This window comes from Mchenga conophoros, linkage group LG3, assembly GCF_057382185.1.
Source record: "Mchenga conophoros isolate Kocher_MC1m ecotype Shallow Benthic linkage group LG3, M_conophoros_male_GT1.1, whole genome shotgun sequence".
Taxonomy (NCBI): domain Eukaryota; kingdom Metazoa; phylum Chordata; class Actinopteri; order Cichliformes; family Cichlidae; genus Mchenga; species Mchenga conophoros.
This window is the reverse complement of record NC_140528.1, coordinates 77827677-77852721: the sequence shown is the minus strand read 5'-3', so window position 1 is coordinate 77852721 and position 25045 is coordinate 77827677. Positions and strand designations below refer to the sequence as shown.

General features: G+C 38.9%; 2 protein-coding genes across 2 annotated transcripts; both read right to left on the bottom strand.

Moving 5' to 3' along the window:
* Positions 1–1188: 1188 nt before the first annotated feature.
* Positions 1189–11979, bottom strand: LOC146580612 (uncharacterized). Its single transcript, XM_085267374.1, has 6 exons — positions 11850–11979; positions 11378–11722; positions 11254–11295; positions 2566–2676; positions 2407–2480; positions 1189–2014 (listed from the first exon to the last, which is right to left on the bottom strand). Exons 1-6 carry the CDS (start codon positions 11893–11895, stop codon positions 1895–1897), a joined length of 738 nt encoding a protein of 245 aa, XP_085123500.1. The 5' UTR covers positions 11896–11979; the 3' UTR covers positions 1189–1894.
* A 7212-nt stretch (positions 11980–19191) lies between these two features.
* LOC146580611 (uncharacterized) lies at positions 19192–24181 on the bottom strand. The gene is made up of 7 exons (XM_085269641.1): positions 23869–24181; positions 21466–21615; positions 20932–21276; positions 20805–20840; positions 20576–20683; positions 20472–20494; positions 19192–19345 (listed from the first exon to the last, which is right to left on the bottom strand). The coding sequence occupies exons 2-7, from the start codon at positions 21509–21511 to the stop codon at positions 19223–19225; spliced, it is 681 nt and encodes a 226-aa protein (XP_085125767.1). The 5' UTR covers positions 21512–21615; positions 23869–24181; the 3' UTR covers positions 19192–19222.
* Positions 24182–25045: the final 864 nt, after the last annotated feature.

Sequence of the window (25045 nt, the reverse complement as noted above, 5' to 3'; positions counted from 1 at the left end):
TTGGAGCCATAAGTTTTTTAAAAAGTGGCTAATCCAGTCTGTTAAAGGCCAGTATATGGCAGCTTCCTTCATACAGTCATACGGGAAGACAGTCTTTGTAACAGGCAAAGCTAAAAGGGGCAGACAAAATAAACATTCAACAAGCAAAACTCACAAAAAAACCCAGGGAAAACAAGAGGCAGAGTATGACTTCATGCTGATTAAGCGCACTTATCAGGGCGCTGGGCAATGTGATTTTATTTTGTTTTTTTCAGTTCGTATGATGTACTAGGATATTAAGTTCTCGTGTTATTCCTTAGTGTGTCTTGGGTTTTAGTTAATATTATCTTCCATGCTCCCTCGCTTGTGTCATTTTCCCGTTTCCTGTCTAATTCTCTCTTTTCCGCTATACTTTTAGTTATGTCCGTCCTTTGTCCCTCTTATCTGATCCCATGTTCCTCTCCTTGTGTTCCCAGTCTGCTATGTATTTCATGTCTGCGTGTTCCACATCCTATCGTCAAGCTCGTGTTGTCATTTCTACATCTCATTATGTTTCCTGTTTTATTTTCACAGTCTCGTTTTCCATTCTCAGTGGGATTAGTTTTGCTTCCCTTGTGGCATCATGTTTATTTGTGTCAGCTGTGTTTGCTATGTGTTTCCACTTCCCTCGTTACTCTTCTGTGTATTTATGTCTTCTGCCTCCCTTTGGGGTGGCTGTGGCTCAGGTGGTAGAGCAGATCAGCTATTGAGTGGAAGTTTGGTAGTTAAACACTTGGCTTCCCCAGTCTGCATGCCAAATATCCTTGGGCAAAATCTTAACTAAATACTGCTCTCCGATGTGGCCATCAGAGTGTGAATATTGGTTAGATTGCACTTGATTATAGAAGGAAGTGATTGGGTGAATGAAGCATGTTGGATACAGCACTTTGAGTACTCTGGCAGAGTAGAAAAAAGTGCTATATGAGAATCAGTCTATTTACCACTTTGTTCATTTTTGGGTCCCTTGTCCATCTTATCCTATTTCTTTCTAGTCAAAAACTACATTGTCAGGTTCATATTGTTGAACACAGACACGCACGCACGCACACACACACACACACACACACACACACACACACACACACACACACACACACACACACACACACACACACACACACACACTTACCTACACAATGCACAGACTGATACTCTTTATTCACATGTATACCTATGTAAGACGTCATATGTTAATAAACCTATGCATATTCATGTAACCTCAATAAAGAGCAGTGTTACGAGGGAGCAGACGAGAGCAACTAAGGTCAAGCGAAGGAACAGCGCTCGTCCTGTTCTCTCCTTCATGCATGAGTAACACAATGAACTTTGCCTACTTGTGTCTTGCTTTGCTGTGTAGTAAAATTTTCTCGTTCCAGCGGTGGGGTTGTGCTAGACAGACCCATCATACATGTAAACTACAAAGACTACAACAGAATAAGTGAAAATTATTTTCTTTACAAATAACTCTCACTAAACTAACACAGCCAATCACTCAACATGTTTGTTCTCTTGGCTCATATTGACTTCATAGTCAATGATGTTTTTACTTTTTTAAGACCTTAACTTAACATTGCACTCAAAAACAAACAAATCCAAAAAAAAAAAAGTAAGTTCAAGGACCAAATTGCATTAGATTTCTTCACGTCAAGGTAGGGGTGACATGGAAGTGGCCCCCGGGTCACGAGTTTGAGACCCCTGCTTTAAATGAAACATTCAGGATGCCATTGTTTCGTCATTTATATCTGTAGAGACCTTGTTTCAGTTGTGTGTGACAAATCACAATACCTTTGTCTTTTTCTTTTCAGGAGAGAGCTGACATATCAGGACAAAATAATAATCATAACAAAAACATCATTGTACACACAGAGAACGCACTTTATCTGCCAACATAATAAACAACGTGAGTTTCCACTTTTCTCTCTATTGCAGGCCTTCTGCTTCTTGTTTTGGCAAGAAGCCACAATGCTGCAGAGTCCAGGTGAAGAGAGCCCTCATCCTGCAAATGAACAGTTTAGAGTCACATACAAAAACAAAAGCAAAAAAAGAGACTGTCATTGCACCCATCTTATTCCTGACAGTCTGGTGCCTTGTAAACAGATAATTTTGGACTTTTAAAAAGCCATGACTGAGTGCACATCTGAGTGATACTGCTGAACAAGTACAAAATTGCTTTCCTTGAGTGTCATCTACTTAAATCAGAGATATCAGAGAAAAATCTGATGAAGCTCTAAAAAGAGTAGAAGAAATCTAACATCAAATAGGATAAGACAGCTTTGCTGGCAATACACGGTTAATGTTGCAAAATCATACTTTATATATATATATATTTCTTTTTTTTTGAAATTACTCCTTTTTTCTATCATAAAGGCTATCACAGTTATAATTTACCTGTAACACAGCTTTTGAGTAACAAAAAATGTGCTCCATCTTGGTTCTTTCAAGATGCAGCTCGTTCTTTGAGGCTAAAACACAAAGTAAAAAGTTAGAAGTTTGTACATGATTGTTACAGATATATGAGGATGTTTAATAAATCACTTGTTTCTGTACCTGCATGAAGCTGCCTGACTTTTATAGCCAAAGCAGCAGAAGTCATCATGAAGAAAACAGCCATGCTGATAAACATCACAGTGCCAGCTTTTGTATTTCCATTACACTCTTCTGCAGTAAAGATTGAAAAGGTATTTAAATGGTGTTAGAAAGTTACCCTAGCACGCCAAACTGTTTAAGTGGATGTTTATCAAATGCAAATACAAGACCAATCAGACCAGGAGTGACATATTTAGCCGCATGTTCTCCTTAAATTGCTGGCAGTCTAAGTGGTGTCCAAAGTGGTGTTTCCTGAAAACCCTCTCCTGTCTGATCATTTCCTGATAACATTTACATTTACAATAATGGATTACACAGCAGTGGAGAGTAGACTTTATCAAAGTAGATGTCTTTCTGAAAGCAAAGACATCTTAACTCAGTTTAAAAATATAATCCACCCACTGTTATCATCCTCAATGCCCTGTACCAACACAGAGCAGAGCAGCTACCTGAACGCTACTCCAAAACAAAGGTTATTATCGTTAACGGAAACTAACGAAATAACGAAAACTAGAAGTGAAAAAACATTTTCGTTAACGGAAATAAAAATAAAAACAAAAAAAGGAAAACTAACTAAAACTGTAATGAGTGTTCACAAAACTAACTAAAATTAACTGAATTTATAGCAAAAATGTGTTTAGCTTTCGTAGATGTGCGTGTCATACAATAGCCAAGGCTGAAAATGAAGTTTAGTTTCCAGATTTTTTTCTTGCTGTGTCTCATTATGGCAGCAGGTGGCCAGTACGTTAGTCGAGTCGTCTGTGTTGCTGCGTCCACGCGCAGAATCATGTCAGGAAAAGTCGGGAGAAAGCGCCAGAGTCCAGTTTGGGATTACTTTGAATATGACTGTGTTTTGGATAAAGCAAGTGTCTTGTAGTGGAAAGAGACAAATTATGAGGGACATTTCTAAAGGGAAAAAAATCCCACAAACCTTAAAGTGCACTTGAAAAGCTCACACAAGAAGGCTAACCTAGCCTACCTTGAGAAGGGAGCACACTCAACCCTCATCCCCAGAAAACAGAAGCTAACCCCAGGCAAGGCAGCGTGATGCATCCCGAGACAACAGGACTGGGATATCTACACAACTGTGGGAGTCAATTGCCTTCAAAAAGTTTATCAATTCACTTAAACCAAAATTACGAACACCCGGTGCTGCAAGAGTTAATAGTCTCATTGGGGCCAAGATATACATTTTATAGTTGCCTGGTATCAATGGTTGTTCATCTGCCTTATTTATTTATTTAATTAAAGAACCCATAGGTGGAAATGTGAGTTGTCTGTCTCTGCGTGTTAGCCCTGCGACAAACAGGCGACCTGTCCAGGGTGCAGGGTATGGTAGCTGGAATAGCAACATACCCAAGGATAAGCAGAAGAGCATGACTGATATGATGAAACTGGGATTTTGTTACACATAATTATTGCAAACACAACTAAAACTATAACTGAAACTATTTAAAACTAAACTGAAAATAAGGATTTTCAAAAAAATAAAAACTAAACTAGCAAACAATTGGTAAAAACTAATTAAAACTGATATAAAATTGAAAATCTGAAGTCAAAACTAAATAAAAATAAAAACTAATGAAAATTGCAAAACTATTAAAACCCTGCTCCAAACGAGGTCGATTATCTTGTTAATAATGTTACCTCCCTACTACGTACAACTCTGGATACTGTAGCTCCTGTGAAAACTAAGGCCTCAAATCAGAAGTACCTGACTCCGTGGTGTAATTCTCAAACACGTACCCTAAAGCAGATGACTGGTAAGCTGGAGAGGAAATGGCGTGTCACACATTTAGAGGATCATCATTTAGCCTGGAGAAATAGTTTGCTGCTTTATAAGAAAGCCCCCCGCAAAGCCAGAACATGTTACTATTCGTCACTGATTGAAGAAAATAAGAACAACCCCAGGTTTCTCTTCAGCACTGTAGCCAGGCTGACAAAAAGTCAGAGCTCTTTTGAGCCAACCATCCCTTTAACGTTAACTAGTAATGACTTCATGAACTTCTTCACAAATAAAATTTTAATCATTAGAGAAAAAATTACCCATAATCATCTCACAGATGTAACATTATCTACAGCTACTCTTGGTACCATTGATGTTAAGTTAGACTCTTTTTCTCCAATTGATCTTTCTGAGTTAACTTCTTTTAGACCGCATTCCTACAAAACTGCTCAAAGAAGAAGAAAGAAGAACCTTCCTTTCATATCAAAAATCCTTGAAAGAGTAGTTGTCAAACAGCTAACAGATCATCTGCAGAGGAATGGTTTATTTGAAGAGTTTCAGTCAGGTTTCAGAGCTCATCACAGCACAGAAACAGCTTTAGTGAAGGTTACAAATGATCTTCTTATGGCCTCTGACAGTGGACTCATCTCTGTGCTTGTTCTGCTAGACCTCAGTGCAGCGTTCGATACTGTTGACCATAATATCCTATTAGAGCGATTAGAACATGATGTAGGTATTACAGGTACTGCGCTGCAGTGGTTTGTATCATATCTATCTAATAGACTCCAATTTGTACATGTAAATGGAGAGTCCTCTTCACACACTAAGGTCAATTATGGTGTTCCACAGGGTTCGGTGCTAGGACCAATTCTGCTTACATTATACATGCTTTCCCTAGGCATTATCATTAGAAAACATAGCAAATATTTTCACTGCTATGCAGATGGCACCCAACTCTATCTATCTATGAAGCTAGATAACATGTTCTTTAATTCAGATAAAACTGAGGTTATTTTACTCGGCCTTGAAAATCTTAGAAATATGGTATCTAACCAGATTCTTACTCTGGATGGCATTACCTTGGCCTCCAGTAACACTGTGAGGAAACTTGGAGTAATTTTTGACCAGGACATGTCCTTCAATGCACATATTAAACAAATATGTAGGACTGCCTTCTCCATTTGCACAACATCTCTAAAATTAGAAATATTCTGTCTCAGAGTGATGCGGAAAAACTAGTTCATAGATTTGTTATTTCTAGGCTGGACTACTGTAATTTATTATTATCAGGATGTTCCAAAAACTTGCTGTAAAGCCTTCAATTAATCCAAAATGCTGCAGTAAGAGTACTGACAGGGACTAGAAAGAGAGAGCAGATTTCTCCTGTATTGGCCTCCCTTCATTGCTCACTGGTAAATCCAGAATTGAATTCAAAATCCTGCTCCTCACATAATAACATACTCATAAATATCTTAATGACCTTATGTACCACATCACCCTAATAGCGCATTCTTTCCTTTTTGCTAAAGCATATACTTAGGGCTGGACCAGGTGACCCTGAATCCTCCTTTAGTTATGCTGCAATAGGCATAGGCTGCTGGGGGATTCCCATGATGCATTGAGATTTTCCTTTTCAGTCAAATTTCTCACTCACTGTGTGTCAATCCGGTCTTTAAGTCCGATGACATTAGCCGTGCCTGGGCTCAAACTCTGCTGCAGGTCCCTAACTGTGGCATCACTGAGAGTTAAAAACTGTCTAAATCCTTTCATCTGTAATAAAATGATCACCATTGCTGCTCTAAGTTTAACATCCAGGCATCCACGAAAACGGAGTTTAAGAAATTTAGCAGAGTTAGAAGTTAGCAGGAAGTTAACTTGCTACTTTGCATCTACGTGATTGCTAGCGACACAGCTATGTTAGCATAATATAAACAGTGAAGCTGGAGGATGAACGCTAACTTTTTTCCACTCAATAAAAGTTAAGGTGAGGATTCCCAAAGGTTCAGGACAAATGTAATCGCATGTCAGGATGCTGTAAACGGACTGAACTTCAATTGGAAGAACAACTGAGATAATCCATGAACAATATGAGCTTAGTTATCAATACACTGCTGCATGGGCTAAGCTGTAGTTATATTGTAAGGTTTTAAAAAATGAGCTTTAAAATGATTAGCGATAATAAAAAACGAGAGGGCCTGCCAGTGATCACTGACTGCTTTCAGGGGCTTGTTGAGATTAAGTAGAACAACAAATAAAGCATTAAAACATGCAAAGAACACAAAAGCCTTATTAAACGTGGAGTCGTTTGGGCCCGGAAGCAGGATTCATCACGTCATCACTTAAAGACCGGATAGACCTCTCTGCATTGAATCATGCTTGATATTAATCTCTATCTCTCTTCCACAGCATGTCCTCTGTACTGTCTTCCTTCTCTCATCCCCAACCAATCGCAGCAGATGGCCCCGCCCCTCCCTGAGCCTGGTTCTGCAGGAGGTTTCTTCCTGTTAAAAGGGAGTTTTTCCTTCCTACTGTTGCCAAAGTGCTTGCTCATAGGGAGTCATTTGATTGTTGGGATTTTCTCTGTATGTTTTATTATAGGGTCTACCTTACAATATAAAGCGCCTTGAGGTGACTGTTGTTGTGATTTGGCTATATAAATAAAATTGATTTGAAAAATGTAATTGATTTGAGTAGTTACGATTATGTATTTCAGTTGCACATAAAAGTTTCATACATTTGGATTTGATAGTTAAAAAAAAGATGTAATACACTTGGTCAATCAAAAATTAAAAATGAAGTAACCTAAATTGATGTTAAATATTTTTACACAGCAAATGTATTTAAAACAAAATATGTGGGTTTATTTGCTAGATTATTGCTGTGTTTTAAAACATAAAAAACAGATGCTTACTTTATCTTTAAATGGCAAATATACAACACATTGAGTTACACTGTTACACTGTTACACTCTTTATGTTAAAATCATATAATCCAAATTTGATAGTCTAATATAAGATTTTAGATACGCTGACCTGTACAATAACTGTTGATAATAAAATATAACTTAATAAGTAACAAAACTTAAATAGTGCTGAACTAAATCTAGTGAACTACTGTTTAATGTATCGGTCTCCTTGAAATAATATTGACATGGGATTAATTAATTAAAGAAAGTCACTACACAGGCAATAACAGATATAAGATCTTGACTAACCGAGCCTGATTATAAGAGTAACTTAATTAGCTTTAAGCTACATCGAGACAGGCCATCAGATCCATAATAATATTTACTTATATGGAAAGAAGATTATAAATAAATACACTGAAAGACATGGAATTACATCACCCCAGTTCTGCATGCTTAAAACTTATTTTAAGCGTACTCGCTCTTAACAGATCTTTTGCCCAGGACTCTGGAATGACCTGTCTGACATACAGCTCACAGAGTCCATTCATTCGCTTCCGCTTATCCTTTTTAGGGTCGCGGGGGGCACTGGAGCCTATCCCAGCTGTTATATGGTGAGAGGCGGGGTACACCCTGGACAGGTCGTCAGTCTGTCGCAGGGCCAAGAAAGACCCCGGCCTGATGGAGGAATATGGCCTGTAAATGGCCTGTATTTATATAGCGCTTTACTAGTCCCTAAGGACCCCAAAGCGCTTTACATATCCAGTCATCCACCCATTCACACACACATTCACACACTGGTGATGGCAAGGTACATTGTAGCCACAGCCACCCTGGGGCGCACTGACAGAGGCGAGGCTGCCGGACACTGGCGCCACCGGGCCCTCTGACCACCACCAGTAGGCAACGGGTGAAGTGTCTTGCCCAAGGACACAACGACCGAGACTGTCCGAGCCGGGGCTCGAACCGGCAACCTTCCGATTACAAGGCGAACTCCCAACTCTTGAGCCACGATCGCCCCAATAGATACGTCCTGAATAGAACTCAGGACCTTCTTGCTCTGCGGCAACAGTGCTAACCACCGTGCCACTGTGCTGCCCAGCTCACAGAGTCATCTGTGCATTTTCTAAATACTTGTCATTACATGACATATAGTGAAGGAGTGAAGGAGGAGATGAAAGCAGCACAGCGGGAGGTGAAACGCTGCCTGAGGGAAGCAAAGGACACCTACAGGAGGAAGGTGGAACAGAAGTTGGAGAGGAACAATATGAGGGAGGTCTGGAATGGTGTGAAAACCATCACAGGCCACAACACCAAGAAAAGCACAGTGGGGGGGACTGTGGAGAAGGCAAACGAACTCAACAACTTCTTCAACAGGTTTGACCAGCCCACAACCCCCCCACCCTCACCCTCACCTTCACTACAGAGTCCAATCCCCACTCTCCTACCTCCCTCGCTTCCCCCCCTTCCTGACACCATGACACCCCCCTCCTCCAATCCCTCTCTCAGCAGCAAGACATCTCCCCCCCTCCCCTCCTCCCAAACATCTCCCAGTGTCACAGTGGATCAGGTCAGGAGACAACTGAGGAAGCTTCGCCCCAGAAAGGCAGCAGGCCCAGACAAGGTGTGTCCTAGGATGCTAAAGGCGTGTGCTGCTGAACTTGGGGAGCCGCTACAACGAGTCTTCAACCTCAGTCTGCGACTGGGGAGAGTGCCCGCCCTATGGAAGACATCCTGCATCGTCCCGGTCCCCAAAAAGAAACGGCCCAATGAGCTGAATGACTTCCGACCGGTGGCACTGACGTCACATCTTATGAAGACTCTAGAGCGGCTCTTCCTCAACCTCCTCCGACCACAGGTACAACATGCCCAGGACCCACTACAGTTTGCATACAAGGCGGGTGTCGGAGTGGAGGATGCCATCCTGTACCTCCTACACAGAGCCCACTCACACCTGGATGGGGGAAAAGGCACGGTCAGGATCCTGTTTCTTGACTTTTCCAGTGCCTTTAATACCATCCGGCCCTGTATGCTTCAAGAAAAACTGAACAGGATGGAGGTGGACCCCTGCCTGGTCGCTTGGATCTCCGACTACCTCACCGACAGACCACAGTACGCCAGGCTGAAGGACATCACGTCTGACACAGTGGTCAGCAGCACAGGAGCACCACAGGGAACTGTGCTGTCCCCTCTTCTCTTCACCCTGTACACCTCTGACTTCTGCTACAACTCTGAATTATGCCACATTCAGAAGTTTGCAGACGACACAGCCATCATGGGGTGTATCTGGGATGATCAGGAAGAGGAGTACAGAAGTCTGGTGAGGAACTTTGTCGCATGGAGTCACACAAACCACCTGCAACTCAACACCTCAAAGACTAAGGAACTGGTTGTGGACTTCGGAAGGTCTAGAGCAGGTCCACTGCCGGTTCAGATAGAGGGGGAGGAGGTGGAGGTGGTCAACAAGTACAAGTACCTCGGGCTGTGGGTGGACAATAAACTGGACTGGTCATGCAACACAGAGCACCTGTATAAAAAAGCCCAAAGCCGACTGTACTTCCTCAGGAGGCTGAGGTCTTTTAACATCTGCAGGAAGCTCCTGAGGATGTTTTACCAGTCGGTGGTTGCTGGAGTACTTTTCTATGCTGTTGTGTGCTGGGGGAGCAGCACAGCAAAGAAGGACTCATCCAGGCTGGAGAAACTGATCAGGAGGGCTAGCTCTGTGGTCGGCATGAAGCTGGACACTCTGGTGACAGTGGCAGAGAAAAGGACATTAAAGAAACTGATGGACATTATGGACAATGCCAGGCATCCTCTGCACACGGCCATTAACAACCAGAAGAGTCTGTTCAGTGACAGGTTGCTTCTCCCAAAGACAAGAACTAACAGACTTAAAAACTCCTTTGTCCCACACGCCATCAGACTGTTTAACTCCTCTCTGGAGGGGAGAGGGAGGGGAAACAGGAGGACAAAGGAGGGGGGAACAACTAAGCTGTAGTGCCTCTTCACCTCACTGTGCAATACCTTTTGTGCAATACTTTTGTAAATAGTCAACAGTGCAATAGACCTCAATACTTGAAATGTGCAATTCACTTGTATTTTTATTTTTATTTTTATTTATTTATTTTTAATTCCTATTTATTCTATTTATCCCCTTCGTATATTTTATTTATATTGTCTCTGTATTTATATATATGTGTGTGTGTGTGTGTATATATATATATAATATTCTGTAACTGTAACTTCTGTCGGTGCTGTGCTTTTTTGGAAATCGAATTTCCCAGAGGAACCCACCCGAGGGATTAATAAAGTTCTATCTTATCTTATCTTATCTTATATCTGTTATACTATTTTATTCTCTGTTATAGAGGCTAAGACCACAGTTGAAGCCACGGTGGTGTTCATTGGTGGGGTTGACGCAATGCCACTGTTATGAATGAAACTTGTAACCAAGTCCAATAACTCCAGCCATACTTATCTTGTCCATTTAACATCTGTATGGTATTCCATCAGTTGCATTTGTTTTTGAACACAGTTCTCTTTATCCAAAAACATTTATCACAACAGAACGACAGTCACAAACTGGTTCTTCTTCCGACCAATAACACCTGGCGCCAATTACGTATGTGTACCTTAAATATATTCCCATAAACACACCATACTGTAAAACACATTAACACCTAGCAGCGCATATAAGGTAACAACACCAAAGTGGCTCCTACATCAGTTTTCTTGTTTCAGTTGTCTTGTTCAATATTCATTAAATATTTTATGTTTTATTTTCAAAGGTGATATATAAATACATTTTACTAGATCCTTTTTTTACTCATCCATGTATGTGTTACTATGAATGTGTTTCTAATTTTTACTTCTTTGAAATTTGAGGAAATAAAGTGCAAAGGCATATTAATCCACTTGTATTACTTTAGGAATGAAAATTATGCTACAAAACAGGTCACAGTTTACTAGAGTAAAGTGACAAAAGAAAAACATTTTAGAGAGATAAAATTAACCATACCTTGACTACTGAGTTTCACTTCATCATTGGGTTCACCATTTCCTGTAGGCATGGTATAACTTTATACATAACAATTTGATGATAAATCATGTGCAAGAAATAAGCCTTTACCCCACAAGCTTACCTTGAATTCTTAACTCTACTGCATCCGAAATAACTGTGTGTTTATTTGTGTAAAATCCACAGAAATACAGCCCAACATCAGATAAATTCACTTGCTTGATTTGAAGAAAGACAAAGGTGATGTTGGAACTCATAATAAATTTTCCATTTTGAAATCCATCGCAGAACGATGCTGAGCCACGAGATTCAAACATAGAAGAGACACAAGTGGGCTTAGTTTGGTTGACCACTTTAAACCAGTCTGCCTGTGTTTGATGCTTGGAGATGTTGGTGCACTGCAGTGTCACTTCTTCACCGGGCTGGACCTCCACAGTCTGAAACCCAGAACCTGAGACAGAGATCCAGCCTGAAACAAACACCACAGACAAATTAGTATTAAATTAACTGTAATCATTTTCACAGGGTTCCAAAAATATTTAAATTCTGGTAGGATCCAAATCTTGGACTGAGAATCATTAGATGCCAGTACTTACAGTGAATACAGAAAAACAACGCTGTTATAACGGTGAAGCTCCCCATTGTGTGCTTAATCCAGTTGCTACTCGGACATTTAGTAAACCACACAGCTATTACAAAGGCTTTTAGAGGGCGAGGTGTTTCTAGTTTTTCATCCTGTCAGTGACCTGTTAACACATTGCAGTACCTTGGCTTAAAAATCGTCAAGCCACTTCCTCTTGGTGGTGACGTGCTATTGGATCACAGCGTTGTCACATCACTTCCTTTGCTAGTGGTGTTTTTTCTAATCTGTATAGCGCATTTAGTTACAAACCTTTACATAACAATTTAGTAACAATGTTTATTTACTCCTTGGCCTCCTTTATTAATAAAGATACCTATAATAAATTTAGCTTGGTTGTACCTTTGGAGATCACACTCAGTTAACTGAAGACCCAGATCTGCACCCTTGACAACCCTGTAACCAGCCAGGCCCCTGTGATATGTGCAGGTGAAGGAAGCTAAGCCACTGTTAGGTATTCTCCACCAGATTATGTGTGGGCCTGGACCTTCTCTCTGTATGTTGCTGAATTGTTGTTGATTATCATCTGTGCCATGGATATGTTATCTGCAAACTTATATATCGTTAGCTTCATAGCATAAGTGCCTAAGTCATTGACTTAGTCAAATGACTTAGGCAATTATGCTATGAAGCTAACGATATGAAATTTGTGCTATGAATGGGATTGTAGTCATGTGTGAAAACTGAATATAAGAGTCGACTGAGACCACAGCCCTGAAGGGTGCCAGTGTTAAGGATGGTATGACTGAAGAAGAGAAACTGAAGGAAAATAGCATTATTTCATTCATTTTTTGCTAAAAAAAAGAAGAGGGTTTTGTTGCTCTGTACAAATTATTATAAAGAATCCCTAAAGCTAAGAAGCCCATAAAGCCAGGAAAGCTTAATGTTGAATAAAATAACATTTAGTGAAGAAAGTAAGAACTCCAGGTTTCATTTCAGCACTGTGTGAAGACTCAGAGTCAGAGATCTGTTGAACCAAGTACTAATTTACCATGAAGCTTAAAAGCCAAATACTACTAGCCCTCAAGGTAGCTGTAAATAAATCATTACCTAACGCATCACTTGATCTAGCTTTTATTCTTCCTGTCCTGCCACTCCTGCATCCACATCAGTCATATTTCTGTAAAAGAAAGGATGGACAAAATGCTGGAAACGAGACCAAGAGTGTCCAATTCCTTTTGGTCCACCTAGCTTACGTCTTCATCTACTGCTGCCGACAGAGTACGGGCACAAACAGAAGGTGCACGTCTCGAGCTCTCCTTTGTAGCTGAGCAATAACATACTGACAAGGTCACAGTGAACTTTCTTAAAACTGCATATATATATATATATATATATATATATATATATATATATATATATATATAGATAGATAGATAGATAGATAGATAGATAGATATGTGTGTGTGTATTATTTAAATGTAATTTGTTTGTAATACTAAGGTTCCACATGCCACTGTTGTAGTAGGGCATTAATGATGTTGCATTTGTGGGGGCTCCCAGCCGGAGTCATATGGACTTCTCCCTGTACTAAATTATAAGTTTAAATTTGGTGTATTTTGTTTTATTAAGCATTAGTTCTGAGGGCTAAATATCCCCAAAGTGCTTTTGATTTCTTTGAACGACGAAAATAGTAACCAACAGCCTTATATCTATTATACCACCCATTTATGTGTTTTAATGGGGGTTTAAATATTAAAAGTGATTATCAGTAGTTTATTTTTGAGTATCCTTTGCTTCATATTTGTCTCAACTTAACCCACTATTACATTTGATTTTGATTTTGCTGTTGAGAGAAACCACACCATTGTTTGATATTTGTATGTTTTTATATACGGTGGCCCACAGTGGGATGAAGAGGCGCCTGCTGCTGTGTGTGTCCACTGATTTTACTGCTGCATTTTGTCTTTTGTAAAATAAGCCATATTTTACAACCAGTCCCTGTTTTTCATCACAAGGCAGTCTACCATTTGAAATCTGCTACACAAGCAGAAAGATAACATCCTGAAACAGGATGAACAGCTTAAAAGGAAAACAGATCTGGATGCAAATCTACACATACTCAAATCACAGAAAGCAGCTGCAGCTGCATTAGCTGAGGCTCAAGCTTGGGAAATTTCTGCACAAGAAAGTGAACATCCAAAACAGCCCCAGCTGGGCAACATGCAGCAAATCAACCCAACAGAACAAGTTCAAGAGTATGTGTGGCAACAATCAGTACTCAATAATGATCTGCAGACTCCACAATTGGGCAGCCACTGCCATCGAGGCAACAGCAAAAGCTTGCAAAGAACCAAGTATCTGTCAGCCCAGTATGACCAACAACCAAGAGTTCACTCCTTTGCCAGTCATCTGTGTTTTGAACCCAAAGAGAGTCTTGCAACTGGAGTTATGGTGAACAACCAGCAAATAATGATCGATTTCACCATCATCAGTCCAAGATTTGGGCACCCATACATGTAAGGGGTAGACATGCTGACTCTTCAGATCTAACAGAATATCTAATATGAAAGGGAAATGAGCTCCACTCCAGCCCCAGCCCCACTTCCTTCTTCCACTTTATGGTACGATGCTAGTATGTCTTTGCACGTGATTATCCAGATGGGCTCTTAGAGCTGATCATTCACAAATGACACATTGCTATATAGTAGGATAGTTAGTTTTACAACATGCATTCAGACAACACGAGTGGTAAATTGAGTTGCCTTTCTGCTACTTTGGTACTTTGTAGTTTTTGACAAAGGAACCTACCAGTTAAAAAACAGGCTGTTAAAAAATGTAGAAAAAAACAATTGTGTGCAAATAGTACAGGATGTGTTGTTTGTGGTTTTAAAGGCTAGTCCTTCTGTGGCTTTTTATTTGGCTTATACACAGAGCCACTGCAGTGGAAAAAGACAGGGGGAGGTGCATAAAACTTGCCAAGCTTTGCACATAGACCATGGTCAGGGAAGAAAGCTGCCCATATAAACACTGGCTGTGTCTTTATTTGCCCCTTTTGTCAGTATACAAAAAAAAACCAAAACAATTTCAACATATCTAGTTAGAGAACACATCTAAAAACATATGACGGGATATACCCACACAAAATAATTCTAGCAAAAACACTGATGTTGCCACAGAATTTATTGTTTTATCATTTACATCAAGAATGAAACAACAGCGTTCTTTTTAATGTAGCATTATTCTTGGTGTTGAAATCAACAGTTATTTGATATTTGTGATGAGTGAAAAGTCTTTTTCCTTAACTGTCTACACGTACAAAGGCCGATGCGAACTAGTAAAAAGCAGAAAGTCAAATTTCACCAGCTGTAGAGGCCTTGTGAGTTCAGCTGTGCTCAGACCACAGTGTGAAGTCTCTTCCTGTGAAGTGATCAGTATCTCACTCATGCCTCCACCCAAAGACCGCCTGACTCCCCCTATGAGTAACTTTGTGTACCCTCATTTTATTGAGATGAAGACAAATTAAGGCAGAAAAAAAAGACACATAAATGTTTAGTACAGGGTTAAAAAAAAAAAAAACGTAACCACTAAGCATGCTTTCTCATCATGAACACAGAGAATCAGCTCTATGCACTGGCAGCATAAACAACATGAGTTTCCACTCGTGTCTCTTTTGCAGGCCTTCTGCTTCTAGGTGTTTGTGGGTGGAGTCTCAACACTGCAGAGTTCAGGTCAACAGAGTCCACATTCTGTAGGTGAAAAATTTACAGTCACATAGCAAAACAACCACAGACTCAGTACTTTCACTATCTTTGACTGTGACAGTCTTAGCATATGCTAGATTATTCTAGGCTAGACTCCAAAAAAGACAGAAAGAGAGCCAAATGATTTTTGTTTTAAATGTACCTCTGAGTGATACTCTACCAAATAAGTGTGGCATTCATCCATTACATTCATTTGAAACCTTCAGATAGAGATAATAGGGATTGGGACTATCAACTTTGTTTTACAATAACTCCAGGTTTCTACTTCAGACTTTGTGTCCACTCACACTAAATGTGATGTTTGAGGTACAATATTTTCTTCACAAAATGGACCCAGGGCTACCTGCTTCTTAGTGGTTGGTAGATATCTTCAGAACAGAAGAAATTTAACATAAAAATAAGATAAGAGATCTTTTCTTCAATTCTTTTCCAGCCCTTATCCTATTCAGGGTTGTAGAGCACCTGGAATCTATCCCAGTTATCACTGGACAAGATCTGGCTAGGCTTTCCTTTCATACATAGAAAGAGCCCAGCCACTGGATTCAAACACTTCATTAAGTGAATTTATGACTATATGATATATACAATTCATGCTGCTGTAACTTTACAACAGAGCGTCCTTTCGTGGTCAACAAGGAGCAATGCAATAAGCTGGACATGTGAAATAAATGTATCTCCAAAGTGCAACTTTTTCATTTAGTGAAAAAGTTGCACCTAATTTGCAACCTAATTTGAGGTGACCATTGTTTTGATTTGCTGCTATATAACTAAAACTGAACAAAATAAAACATGTAAGAGATTTCAGGCAAAAGGTTTCCAAGCACCATAGTGCTCCAGCATGGTACAAAGAGCCATGATAATGATAATTTCCAGCCCATTCACACTCAATATGCTGTTTGGATCACCTCTAACATCGTCAATGCTGCTCTGCACTGACCTTAGTATCTTCCCTGGGATATTTGAAGACTTTGAAGTGATTATGATTATTTCTTACACAGCATCATAATCACAAATGATCTATTCTAAGCTTTTTTAGTAAATTTAATTTGCATTTTTTTTAAAGCGTCACCTTGTTCCTGGGAGTATGCTGTTCTTTGCCCACTGCTGAAAGATAATATAAAAAGTTACATTTTGAGTGTTAAATCTCATTGTATCACATGTAATAACTCTTAATAAATCACGTGCTGTACCTGAAAAAAGCGGCACAATCTTAACAGCCAAACCAACGACAGCCATCACAAAGAAAGCAGCCAGTGTAGCAAACACCACAGGCACAAGGCTGGACTCTGCAACAGCAAACAGCACTGACTGATAAAATATGTTGCTAAAATGCAATAACGTGTATTTGCAAAATACTTTTTAATGTGCTTTCATGCATTCAAGCCACATTTACTAACTTAAATCCATACACTGAAAAATAAAAGAACAGGAAATGCCTTTAAAAAATACATTAGATAGTTTTAATATAATCAAAATATCAAAACTGATGTGGTTATTTATTAGTCAAAAATGAAACAGGTAAAACAAACGTTATTACATAATTTATACACTTGGGTTTATTTGTTTAGTTCATGATTTATTATTATTAGTAATGGTTATGGTTATGAATGTTCATACTAAGAGTACACTGAATGCTATATGTAAAAACAATAAACACTTCCATTAATTTGCATTATTTTTGTTTAGATCTTAATTCTTTTTTGTAAAACTGTAAATAATGACCAAAATCAAAGTCATCCTCACTGTGAAGCAACCACAAATGTAATTGTACTTTGTATTTTGACTATTACAAATATAGTGAATTAAAATGAATATAAACTGAAATTTAAGACCACTCTCTTGGGCCTCTTGTGCTCTCAGCATATGCTTTAAGTGAGCTCTGTTGGCTCCCTGTGGAGTTGTTACCAATAATTTTAAAGCACATTGAAAAGTTGAAAAGCACACTGAAGTTTATTATAGCTTTGTTATTGTGTATTATCTTATAATGTTGCTCAATAATATAATTAGCAATGATAATATGCTTATTTATGTAAAGTTCAAAGAAACACAGGCAATCCATGTACATGAAATGAAAGAAAGAAAAAAGAAACAAAGCTACACTGGAACTCATTTCAAATGTTACTATAATATATAAAACTAACTTTTAAGAGAAAGGAAAAGATGCTTACTTTCCACTCCATTCACTTGATCATTAAATTCCACTCCATCATTTGTTTCATCCGTACCTGTGAAGAACCATGGCCATTAATTTATTTTTATGCATAAAAATGTTCTGTTACTCTTTCAGCTCATTTCATGGTACTGTAAAACTAAAATTGATGAGAAAAGCTAAACATTACACAAACGCATAGAAACATATAAATAGATCATTAACTCCAATCTTACCTTGAATTCTTAACTCGACTGCATTAGAAATGACTATATGATCACGTTCGTACAATATAATATTTATATTGTACGAACGTGATAATTATATTGTACGAACATGATAGTATATTGTACAAACAGGAATAGTATGTTGTTAGAACAATAAACTTTTCACGTTATAAAAACTTTCACGTTTGCCTGGGTGGCAGCTCTACGCTTCCGTATTTTGCTCCCAATGCTCGGTTCCATTGACAGTTGATGTCAGTGTTGTAGGGACACGTACGGTGCTCTTGAGCATGCTCAAAAAGTAGACCACCCAGTTGCTTATTTTGCTCACAAATAAATAACCAACATGTCAAATAATCTACTACTGACAACGAGACAAGACTCAGGTTCATGATGTCAGAGAAAAAAACTCAGTAAATTATTCTTAAAAGTAGGAACGTGTTCATGCTTTAGCAAAATCTGTTCTTGCTGTTTATTTTTTAACAAAAAAGACATCATGTTTGTGTGAATTTTAAAAAGCTTGTGCAATATAATGGTCTGTGAAGTGATTGACAATGCCAGATGCGACCGATGGAGGGAAATGTATTCTTTGCTCATACCTCAAGGCACTGACCTATTGTATTGTTACACAATTAAGATGTGGAAACACAGCAGTTGGTTTAAATAGATCATAATTCTGTTGCTTTTATGCTGTTTAAGAAACTCCAACTTTAGATTTTCAACACAGTTCTGCTCAGATCACACTGTGCTGTCTCTTCCTTACTACCTGACTCCTTCCACAGCAGACATTTAGACTCTCCCTATGAGACGTTTTCACAGTCATCAGTGTCATTTCTGACTTCTCCTCTATATTTACACTTTAATACATGTTTTTTTCTCACACAAAAGGTAGACAAACAGAAATAAAGCAATGGATGAAAAGTTGGAAAAAAAAATTTTATTTTCCAAGGACTCGTGTCAAAAAATATATCAGCATGTCTATTCCTCTCCTCCCAGAACAGACCATGAGACTTTCCTCATAAGAAAAGTTCATATTCAGCGTCAGATCAATAACTTTTCCATCATCAACACACTTAAAAGAAAAGATGCACAATAAAAAAGACAGAGGCACAAAAGTAAAGATACAAAGACAACTTCAATGCAAATTTTGTTATTTTTATTTTTGTTAGTATGTTTTGCCACATCATCCACAACACATACACAAACTACATCAGTGGGTTATTATCCTAAAATATGAGCTCCACTTCCTTGTCTACCGTGTGGCAGCATACACAACATGAGACTCCAGCTCTCTGTGTGTCGCAGGCCTGCGACTTCTTTTGAGTTTTGTCTGGAAACTCATAGCTGCGTAGTTCAGGTCATCTGAGCTCTTATTCTGAAAATCAAAATATTGTAGTAGTGGATTTGTGGGTTACATGACGAAAGATTTCATTTAAAGTAACATTTTAAGATTTTTAAAGTAAAATATGAAAACAAGATGAATAATGACACTTGGATTCCAAATAATGGGTTTAAATACTGTTTTAATTTGTCAGTGCGCCCCAGGGCGGCTGTGGCTACAATGTAGCTTGCCATCACCAGTGTGTGAATGTGTGTGTGAATGGGTGGATGACTGGATGTGTAAAGCGCTTTGGGGTCCTTAGGGACTAGTAAAGCGCTATACAAATACAGGCCATTTACCATTTAATTTGAAGGCTTTATGTACAGCACTTTTCTACTCTACTGAGCATTTTAAACAATTTGCGTCATTCACACTAGCACTTTTTTTCTGCCTTTCTATGTAACACTCCATTGAACACACTAGAGTGCAACTTGCGATACTTGGCATGCACACTGGGAAAGCCGGGCATCAAACTACCAACATTCTTGCTAGTAGATGGCCTTCTCTTGAGCTACGGCCACCCTAAATTATACTTTTTCAAATTCAGCTATTATTTTTATGTTATCACTGAGTCTTTTCCGTGCATGCATGTTTTGATTATCCACGTACTTTTCAGCTGAGCTAAATGAATGAAATGATAGGACAACATTGATTGCTTGCCTGAAAAACATGTTCAGGCTGATATAATTCACAGAATAATTAAAAGGTTAAATGGTCTAAGGAGCTTGGAAAGAAAAGCATCTGGACTTGTTTAAGTTGCCTGAAGACGTTTCACCTCTTATCCGAGAAGCTTCTTCAGTTCTAAGGTCAAATGGTGGAGAGTCCCAGATTTAAACGAACCTCTATTTGTCCCCCCAAAGAGGGACAAAGGACCCCCTGATGTTACTCTAATTACTTGAGCCAATTACTTGCTTGGAGACGATCCTCTATTTGTCCCTTTTTGGGGGGACAAATAGAGGTTAGTCTTCAAGCAACTTAAACAAGTCCAGACGCTTTTCTTTCCAAGCTCCTTAGACTACGATGACCTGGATGACTGAGAACCTTCACAGACATACAAAGTTAAATTAATCTTTTCAGTCATGACATGCAATTTACACAGTGTGAGTAAAAACACATTTACCTTGATGTTTCCTGGTTGGGGATCTGGAGTTAAATTGAAAATATAAAAGTGTGTTTAGTTTATTTTTACCAACCATAGAAATTGTCTTTTAAAAGCAACTTTACCTGTCTGAGGTGTTTTGATTTTTAAAACCAGAATGATGACCAGTATAATGAGTAAACCAGTCAGACCACCTGGGATGATGTTCATTGGGTGTATCATTCTCTCAGACTCTGCAAAAAAATTACACTGAAACATTTCAGGCTGTGTACTTCAGGTATAATACTGACAATAGTGAAATAACTATGATCCCAATAAAAATCACATTTTTTAGAGACAGGAAAATAATCTTACCTTCAGTCTTGAATTCTTCATCATTCGTTTCACCACCTGTAAAGAAACATGGGTATTATAATACTTTGTGACTTCCAGTTCTTATTGAAAGTCTCATCATGTTGTTCTGCTACTAAGGAAAGCTTACCTTCAAATCTTAACTCTACTGCATTGGAAATAATAATATGCACATCCATGTAAAATCCACAGAAATACAGCCCAACATCAGATAAACCCACTTCTGTCATTTTAAGAAAGACAGAAGTGACATTCGAACTCATATTGAATTTTCCATTTTGAAATCCGTTACAGAAAGAAGCTTGGCCATGAGATCCAAACATAGATGAGATGCAGCTCGTTTTAGTCGTGTTGATCACTCTGAACCACTCTGTATGTGTTGGACTTGTGGAAATGTTGGAGCACTGCAGTGTGACGTCTTCGCCACGCTGGACCGTCACAGTGTGAACCTCAGAGCCAGAGATAAAGATCCATCCTGAATCAAACAACAAAGACAAAATGAGATTCAACTCAAAGTGTACGGTACAACAGACGCTGTAACAGGGCAACAACTTTTCATTTGATTTAATTACGTCACTGCTTTCTAAACTCAAATTTAAAATCTGTTGGGCTCCTCGTTCCATTACTTATTTTAAGGTGAGAGTAGTAATGTGCCAGTACTTACTGAGGCTGCAGAAAATCAAAGCTTTTATCAAGACGAAGCTCCTCATCGTGTGTATAATCCTTCACTGCTCGGACAGTTAGTGAACCACGCAGCTCTTATAAAGGGGTTTAGAGGGGCGGGGTGATTTTTTTTTTCCATCTTGCCAATGACCTGCCAAAGCAATGCAATGCATTTGTAGATATTTTAGCTTTATTCACTATGAGATAACTGAAAATTTTTCACTTATGATTTCTGAGCTTTGAGACTCACAGACTTAATAATACCATGTAACATCCATTTCAGAACATATTAAATAGAGTCAAATAATGAGTCACTTATCAATGAGCTTCCTCAAAAATGCTTGGACTTTTGAGCAAATATTCTATTTTACTCCCTAAAAGTCTGGTTTGAAACATAAAAAGAAAGGAAAGGGGGGGGGGGGGGGGGGGGTTACAGAGGTCTGCCGCTTTTTTGGCAGTTATCCAAGGATGCCATTTAGATTTGATCATAGAGATGATATAAGGAAGTAACTTTGTATCCTAAAGTTGTAAAATTGTTTAAAGTCTTACTGTTTTCTTGTTGATTCTTGTGCTCATGCCTGACATGACACCATCTAAAATTTTTAGATTTCTGTATGAAATTCAGCTTCTTTTTCAGACTTTTTAAACTGCTTTTCTGATTGCATGTAAAGCTGGTGTGGAAACTTGAGTTATAGTTATATTTACTTGTTTATGTAACAACAAACAGCAAAAGATACGTTTTTGATCTTTCTATTTAATGGTTAAAATGTTATATATAGGAAGGTCTTTATTCTGAATTACTGGTTGAAAGTGGCACAATGCTCTTTATAAACTTAATTATTTTATGCACACTTTCATGGTCTATAAATGTTTAACTGAGATGAAAATCAAAGTGTGAGTTTAAAGATGTGTGTGGTCAGACCCATGATTACTAAAAATTGACTGCATGTACATGTCACCATTGTGTTGTCGCCAATGGTGACCACTAGTTTCTGGACCCCATAAAAGATTTTGGTCACAGTCATGTTGTTTTAATTCTAGCTGGATGTTACTGTATTTAAAAGAGAGGCTGGAGTTCTAAGTTCATCAGCTAATATTCTGAAGCTCGGTAAGCATGCTGCATGAAGACATGTTGGAATGTAGACATGTAAATATGCTGACTGACAATTAAAAGAACACCAACTTCGAGTTAAAGCCCTAAAATAATTCAAATAATTGAGTTACTAACAAAAAAAATCACTCACAGCTCTTACAAAGGGCAATAACCAGCCTACTCCTACTCCTACTGGCATTTCCAAGCCCAGACTGGTAGGATTGAGTCAGAATGCTTTACCAAATCAAACTTGCAGCTCATCAAGAATGAAATTTCAATATTAGATATTTGGGTCTAAGTTGACAACAATAACCACCTCTAGTGCTGTTGGCCAACAGGCTGCAAGTGGAAACTGTGCTACAGTTGCCCAAAGACAAAAGAAGAAGAAAGGGGGGTGTCCTGCTAGGAGGCAGTGGGAGAGAAGAAAAGGCAGGAGTGTGGAGGTGAGAGTAAGAAGTTTAACGCCTGATCCCTGTTTCAATCCAGGGGGTCAATGTTGACATTGTAGATGACTATAAATACCTCGGAGTATACATTGACAATAAACTGGACTGGGCTAAAAACACCTCAGCACTTTACAGGAAAGGCCAGGGCCGACTCTATTTTCTGAGGTCCTTCAACATCTGCCAGACAATGCTCAGGATTACGAGCTGGACTCTCTTAGGGTGGTGATGGAGAGGCGAATGTTATCCAGGATAAAGACAATGTTGGATAATTCCTTCCACCCACTGCATGACATGTTGGCTAGCCACAGGAGCACGTTCAGTGAGAGACTAAGATTACCAAAAGGCACCACTGAACGACACAGGAAATCATTCCTGCCTGTGGCCATCTCCATGTACAACTCATCCATCTAACATGTACTGCAATAGCTACACCTTTTTTGCACATGCTCTTCTTTCTTATTCAGATATTTATTAGTAAGTGACTTATATATATGCATATATTGTATATATTGTGCTATTTCTTATTTCTTGTATTGTCTGTTTTTGTTACTGTTTGTACTGGAGCATCGTAACCAGCATAATTTCCACTAGGGATCAATAAAGTATTCTGATTCTGATTTAAATGTAGGGCTATGACCGGTAAAAGGAGAGATCCAGCTGATGTAATGGTGAGAAGGAAGAGAAACAGGCTAAGTAGAACTTGTCTACTCTCCTGGAGTACTTAATACACCACACCACTTCCCTCTATGATTTTTAAGTTCTTATTAACTAACATTCACACTTAGAGCAACTTATGGTTACGCTCTTGCCCAAGGATATTTGGCATGAAGACTAGGGGGAGCCAGGGATTGAACTACCAACCTACCAATCAGTAGATGATCTGCTCTGCCTCCTGAGCTACAGCCACCCATCAGTAAGCCGCGTGTGCATGAGACCAGGTGTGAAGTAAGGCCAGGAACACTGGAGGTGGGTTCAATCTGTTCTACAGCCTAGATATAAAGAGAAATGGATTAATAGTAATGTTTAAGGAAGAATATGTGACTAGTGTTGTGGAGAGTATCAGACAGGATCATGAGTTTGAAAAGGGTTGATGTTGAATATTGTCAGTGTGTCCCACAGGTTAGATGCCAATTCTCGTGATCATCTAAAAGAAATTGAATTGAATTGAATAACATTAAAAAAAAGGTATCTATGCTTTAATAACATGCAAACTGGAAACTGCTGCTTTTGTATATATGTTGGCTTGGGCAAGGCATTATCAGGATTGGAGCTGATGTTGCTGCACCATCTCCTGACTGGTAGACAAAAACATTGTTGGCAATGTTACACTGGCTGCCTTATGAAGTTATTTTCAAAAACTCCTACTTGTGAATAATAATTCAAAAGTCAGTTCATCAGCTTTTTAATTTTGCCTCATAGCTGTGTCTTACTGTGAACAGCAGAAGTTGTATATGTTAATTTATTGTCTTTATTGATTTTATAGCTTGTTGTGTAGTTATTGCTGTCTTTTTCTATGGATTGTACATTACAATAATAATGTCCATCTATAGCTTAACTAACAGAGCTCACTGCTAAATGGAGTCATAGGTTCCACACAATAAAGGGCGGTACCTAAGATCGGGATGCCACACCCCCACACAGGCACCTCCCACAGTACACCAGATAGTGCAGTTAGGGTCACAACATGTGTTCGGAGAACCTGAGTTGTTATTTCAGTTGTGTGTCTGTCACCTCAAGCTAGTCTGGCACTAATAATGTACTGTGACGAAGAGTACTGCCGCTCACTCACGTTTTATGTTATGAAGTTGTTTTTAGTCTCTAAAACTCTATCAGTGAATCCATTTGAAAACAGTGAAACCAGCTCGTGGTTAAAGTCACACCTTTGTTCATTCCTCTGTTGCAGGCAAAAAAAGGAGAACGGAAGCAACGCATTTCTGTGAAAACAGCAAAGCATTTGTTGCGTGTGGTTTTAAAGGCTAGTGTCTGTGTGGTTTTCAGTTCATCTGATACACAGTGTTGTCACCGCAGTGGAAAATAACAGG